General features: G+C 44.8%; 1 protein-coding gene across 1 annotated transcript; it reads right to left on the bottom strand.

Annotated features, from left to right (window-relative positions):
• Positions 1–338: 338 nt before the first annotated feature.
• Positions 339–3,800, bottom strand: LOC138611713 (insulin-like growth factor-binding protein 3). Its single transcript, XM_069684919.1, has 4 exons — positions 3,428–3,800; positions 2,799–3,046; positions 1,957–2,076; positions 339–464 (listed from the first exon to the last, which is right to left on the bottom strand). Exons 1-4 carry the CDS (start codon positions 3,798–3,800, stop codon positions 339–341), a joined length of 867 nt encoding a protein of 288 aa, XP_069541020.1.
• Positions 3,801–6,000: the final 2,200 nt, after the last annotated feature.

Genomic DNA, 6,000 nt, shown 5'->3' with positions numbered 1-6,000 from the left:
ATAACAAGGCTTCTGAGATCAATACTTGAAGTGTATTCTCGACTCAGAGGCTGTCTTGGTTTGGTCGGAGACAAATAGCTTATAAAGACTCCATCCATGGCAGAAAAGTACAGACTGTTTCTGTGACACAGAGGCTTTTTTCCCTCCTGGTACTCTTCCTCTGTTCCCCCTGCTCTGCCTCAGAAAAAGGTCCCACAGGCAACAGATAGAAATAGCAAACATCCATTTATCGGTTGAGCCATCTCTTGACCTCTCTCCCAATATCCTCAGTGTCTCCATTTGTTTACAATTCTTCTTGCTCTCACTCCCACCCTCCCTCCCTCCGTCCTGCTCCGCTCCTATTGGCTCTCGGAGTTGTAGTACTGGGCGTCTCCTCGCTCCTTCCCATCAAAACCTGGCAAGGGCTGCCCGTATTTGTCCACACACCAACAGAAGCCTCGCTTTCTGCCTTTGGATGGACGGCACTAGAAGGAAACCAAGGGACAAGGTGAAGGGAGGGAGGAAAAATAAGAAGGTAGCTAAATGTGCAAAACCAGTTGAGTATGCTGCATTAAGGGTAACAAGCCACTTTACTCAATGAAGTAGAACAGCAATAGTTAAGAGGCATTAATGGGCAGATTGTGCTGAGTCAACGCAGCCTTGGTTATCCAGCACACTGTGGTATTTTGAGCTGCTTTTATGGTCTACCTCCTGTTACACACACATATAGAGACCTTTAAGGTAAACAGAAACCTGGTAAAATATTTGCTTAGTCCCGTTTGTGAACAACTGAGAACCAAGATCTATTTTCAGAAGCTGGTGGCCAGTAGGAATCATCTGTTGCTGATTATACCCCACAGCTCCAAATTATGGGTACTACAAATGACTTACAGAGCCTGTGGAGCTACGCAAGGGCTGTTATTTTACTGCCAATTTTACTAAAGGTCAACCTCCACTCTAGTAAAACATGCAGCCATTCATTTCAAAGGCTAAAGCAACTGTGCTGCTGCTGCTGCACAGAGGAGTCAGAGCTGATCAGGAAGGAAGTCATCCTTATTTCAATATTTCAGCAGGGTTGCTGTAGGACCACTGTTGCATAGAAAGTATAGGGGAAGCAGATCCTGTTAATCGTCCTGATTTAAAGACACATTTTTGTGTGGACAAATAATGAGTCATGAGGGGTTTATAGTAAGTTTTAATAAGAGGTTTATTAAGAGATGATTTTGACTGAATTCATGCAAACGTCCAAATAGCGCCTCAGGGCTCAATGCAGTGCACTACATCTATTTTACATCAACAAAGACAATGAGCGTGGCATTGTGAGGCTGGTTATGAGATGATTGCAGGTCAAGGATAACACTCCATTAAGCAGGAGGGACTGCTGTGTTATAAGAAAAGCTGCCTCGGTGATGCAGTGGCGCGGGAGCCCTAAGTGCCTCCATATGAATGCGTCAGAACCACTCATTTAGCACAACCCGATCGTGGGTGAACCATGTGAGCGTGGGGATGGCTGCAGCTCTATTTCTGTGCATGCTTCTCAAAAGTCCAGCAATTATGGGGGGAGCGCATCGGGTGCTGGTGGCCACCTTGACGTCTGTCTCCCTGGGAGGGTTCCCGTTAAACGGCCGTCGTCCCAGCCGTCAACCCCACTGGGGTTTGGCCCCTGTGGTTCCTGTCTCCAGCGCCAGTGGCTAGGGTCTACCTCACTGGTGTGGTGGTGCAATGATGAGGCTCTAATAACTACCAATGAATACAGGAGGACAGCTACGAATCTGTAATTGGGCTGCAGGAGACCTTAAGTTTGAGTCACTAGGCTACAACATAGAATCCTTATTAATGCAGCATGAGAAAAAGGAAATGCGGGTTTCCTTTTTTTCCCTAAGTTATGAGAAAGTTTTTAGTAGTAGTTTAACAAAGTGAAGCCTAACTCTATATTTCAGCCGACACAGAAGGTGGTCCTTGGATGGTCTTCTGTACCTGCTTTTTCTTATAGAAGCCCTTCTTGTCACAGTTTGGTATCCGGAAACCTCTGGGGTTGAGAATGTCTGTAATCTTGAGGCTGCTGAGGATGCTCTCAATCTCTCTCCGACAGGGACCCTACAGAGGAGGGAACATATGAACAGTTACTGTACTTTGTACAGTATTAAACATCTCCACAATTCTCTGCTTTTTATTTCTAATAACGATGTTAACAAAGCTGCATCACAAAGTGTGTGATGCTGCAGCACACACTGCTCTACTTAAATACCTGAACAATGATGGCATCAATTTGAAAGAGGTGACAGATGAGTAATGAATTCATCCGACAGACGTGTATGGACTTAACATTTGCTAAAGCTGCTTAGAACTCTTTAACTTTACACAAAGAATGAAGGATAAAGTGAATTCAAAGAGCTCTAAGAAAGAGCCAAAAGGCTTGTCCTCAAGTCCAAGTACTCCAGTCACTAATCAAAGCAGCCAGTCAAAGCCCATTACTAGTGTGTGCTCACTTCTCTGGCCAAAAAGAAGATCAAAATAGCAGCAGGGCTTCCTAACAGGCACTCACATAGGCCAATCCATCATTCGTTGGCTCCCAGTGCCCCCGGCACGCGGACGCCTTGTGGCCAAACAATCGCCTGACCCAGGTCAGCCGCAGGGCCATCGTACCCGCTCACTGCCATGCCATTCTACTGCTCACGATGCCTGCCAACCGTCAGCACCGCTACCAAAAACATTTCATCACCCACAGGGGGAGAAAAACACCAAAACACAGAGGAAGAGGAGAAAAACATTCCTCCAGCATGCTCTGAAGACAGAAAAATATTGGTTGCAGTACTTACATACTCAGGCTCCTGTTTGGTCTCTAGAGAGAAGTTTTGCTGGTCTGTGATGAGTGGTCCAGGGAGCTCCTCCATCTTAAAGCTCTGGGTTCTTTTCTGCTGCTCCCGTCGGAGGACTTCTGACTTGGCGGAGGGGAAAAAGGGGTGAAGCGGAGGTCTCAGAGGTCCCATGGGTCTGTGGGTGCTGTACGACGTTTGAGGGGCTGAGCCGGTGGAATTCCTCTCCTCTTCCTGAGGCTCAATATCTGCTGAAGTTTGAGAATGTGTATTTATGCACCAATAATGACATACGGATAATATTCCATTTATGAATGATTTATGAGAGTTGTGCACCTTATTCCAAATGTTATATCTGTTCCTTACTTAAGCCATGACTCCATGTATTCCCTTACATTTAAGAGTAGAAGTTGGATAAATGCCATGGGATTAGGAGTGTCAGGAGCATCACAACATAACTCCCTTTACAAACACAGGTAATCAGTTATCTGACTGTTCCTTCTAAAATATATATAGGATTTTATGTAAAACTGTAATATACACTTATGTTGGTATGCAGTCATGTTGAGCAAATAGAAATAATCATAATGGCTCAATTGACCCGCTAAATAAAGTGCATGCAGAAGAATTACCTGGAAGTTCATTAACTGGAGGTGTTGGTCTGGTGATAAGTCGTTTAGTAGTAGCGTTTGCACAAATCCCGCGTCCCTCCAGCAGAGCCTGCAGAGGTTTCGTCTCGCCGGGCTGATGCTGACATGTCAGCCCGGAGCCACATCTCCCGGTGTACACGCCGCACGGCTGGCCGAAGCTCAGCGCGCAAGTCATGCAGCAGCCGCAGCCCGGCTCGCGGACTTTCTCAGCGCAGTCCTTGGGAAGAGGTTTGCACAAAAGCCGCGCTCCAGCGTCACATGGCTCACATTTGATAACCGGTCCGATTGCACCTGACCTCCGGGTAAAAGATGCGAGGACAAAAGTCATGCAAAGTGCGCGAAAGCAGGAATCCATTGTTGCGTCTGAGAGCAGATGGTTTTAAAGTGAGGAAACGCACTGTGCGACTGTGGTGACTTTTCACTGGGCAGCTTCTCTCCCATTCACATAAAGCCACCGGACAAAACATCTCAATATATAGACCCCAGTGTCTGTACAAGTCACACCCCCGAGGAGCTTGTGGTCTACTGATGAATTACCTCGACTCCGTTATTCCTCTAAAACCATCAGAGCGAGATGCAAGGGTTTGGAAGAACAGTAGAATAAAACTAACAAATGTGATTTACAACAAAATGAAATAATAAAAAAGACATATACAATGTTCTGACTTCTGACCCTAGTTTAGCTTTAAATACTGTTGATATAATTCAATATTTCATGCAGCTGTCAGGCTATTGGACGCACATACAAGGAATATTCACGCGACTCGAGAGGAAATACACAGAAATGTTTTAATGTGCCCACACACAGAAATGCATCATCTGCCATGTGCAGATACATCTATAGGGGGCGCCAATGTGTGCGTGTGAGTGTGTGTGTATATCAGGCTTTACACTTTTCTCTATGTGCAGCTCTAATTTTTCAGTAAGTAAAACAGGCTAAATAGCGGTTCGTTATAATTGTGTTACATTGTGTTTTGCAGGATTTTAGTGCTGTTGTGCATGTCATGTATCACATGTGTTTACATGTGTGTCCACTGACCTGTGGCCCAAGAAGCTGCCGCAACATGACCCTGCACGACCTGTGTATGGTTTAAGTGCATACACTGTGACAAATGCATACATAAGATGATTATTTCAAGCTTTGATGAGCTACAACAGGTGACAGACTGAAGAATGGATGATAACAGGTGTTGGAATATAAGTACATTTACTCAAATGTATATCATTAAATGTTGGAAGCAGTCTGTCCACTTAATGGATACTTTTACATCTCGCACTGTTGTAAAAAAAAAAAGACAGATGAGTGTGTCTAAAAAGTGAAAAACGAATGAATGATGATTAACTGAGACTCGTCAGGCTCCTTATCTATGATTATAAGGAGTTTATAGGCTTACTCATAATCGCTGCATTTACATGGTTGCAAATAAGTAGCACTGAACTGTACTTAGTGAACGACTTAAATAGGTTTTAGGGCGGAGTTTCACAAATGGAAAAATCGATCTAAGTGACGAAGTCAGTAAAGGAAAGGAAATATAATACATCCCCAAATATTCTTTCAGTCAAGATAATAAGTATTGAAGAAGAATCCACCGGCCGAACATAAGTCCAGCTGACCTGCCCATATGGTATCATGTTTGAGACTCGTTTAAAGATGCCGTTCAGGTACCTGTTCCCCACACGTACAGTAAAGCAGTGGACTCTGAACTTGTTGTTAGGACGTGTGACATAGTTTGGCCTGTTCGTCAGTGCTACAAAGCAGACCTTAGAATAAGGACACATACCGCACATGTAAGTGAGAAAATTCCTGAGTAATTACATCTGAAGCGTTTTTAGGTCCAGTATTAATTGGTTACAGATGAGACAGAGGGTACACCAGCACAAAATGTCTAAACCACCTCAAAAGAATAACAGCAGGAGAAGCAAAGCGAGGTGTATAGTTCCTCTTTGCTTTTGAAATTTTCTTGGAAGCCGATGTCATATCAATTGCCAACAAGCCCTGGCGTCCTGCCGCCTGTTAACAGACAGGTCTACAGCAGAGCAGTGCTCAGTGGAATGCCAAACATTTGTTTCATAAGCTGAAAAAAGCCTGCTGATTTCCCTCCCTCTCCTGCGCTCAGAGCTCTTCGGAAGGGGGTCTCTCAGCCACCTGTGCATATTCAGCATAGCAGAGGAGAGCGTCGGGCACAGGGAGTAATGTACTGAAGGAATGTCGTCCCACAGAGCAGCCACTCCATAAAGGGGGGTGTGAAGAATTTGCTTTTGCACACACAGGATATTACTGTACATGTGTTTAACATAAACTGCTGTCAAAGGCTACGCTGGCCCACCGCAACTGCTTGTCAAATCCTAATCCGGAGCAATTTTCCACTGTTTTAAGATGATTTAGACAAATGGGATACACTGGCTTGAAGCTCTGAGAGTGGTCTGCATTCACTCCAGCAGCTCTCTGTAGCTTATTGGACTGAAACCGTTTGCTAAATATAAACTGAATGCCTGCTTCTGGACAGAGGCGGCATTAAGCACTTGGGGGCATAAATCTAGATCTAATGAGGGGT

The sequence above is a fragment of the Semicossyphus pulcher genome, unplaced genomic scaffold (assembly GCF_022749685.1).
Source record: "Semicossyphus pulcher isolate SPU_LCO1_2020_fin unplaced genomic scaffold, fSemPul1.0.p SCAF_7, whole genome shotgun sequence".
Taxonomy (NCBI): domain Eukaryota; kingdom Metazoa; phylum Chordata; class Actinopteri; order Labriformes; family Labridae; genus Semicossyphus; species Semicossyphus pulcher.
This window is presented reverse-complemented; position numbering and strand designations above follow the sequence as displayed.

Excerpts from the sequence above, each read along its gene's own strand:
- LOC138611713 (XM_069684919.1), bottom strand. The coding sequence starts at position 3,800 with ATGGATTCCTGCTTTCGCGCACTTTGCATGACTTTTGTCCTCGCATCT. Across the intron at positions 3,047-3,427 it reads TCCAGTTAATGAACTTCCAG|CAGATATTGAGCCTCAGGAA; the intron begins GTAATTCTTCTG and ends CTCAAACTTCAG. Across the intron at positions 465-1,956 it reads GCTTCTATAAGAAAAAGCAG|TGCCGTCCATCCAAAGGCAG; the intron begins GTACAGAAGACC and ends GTTTCCTTCTAG.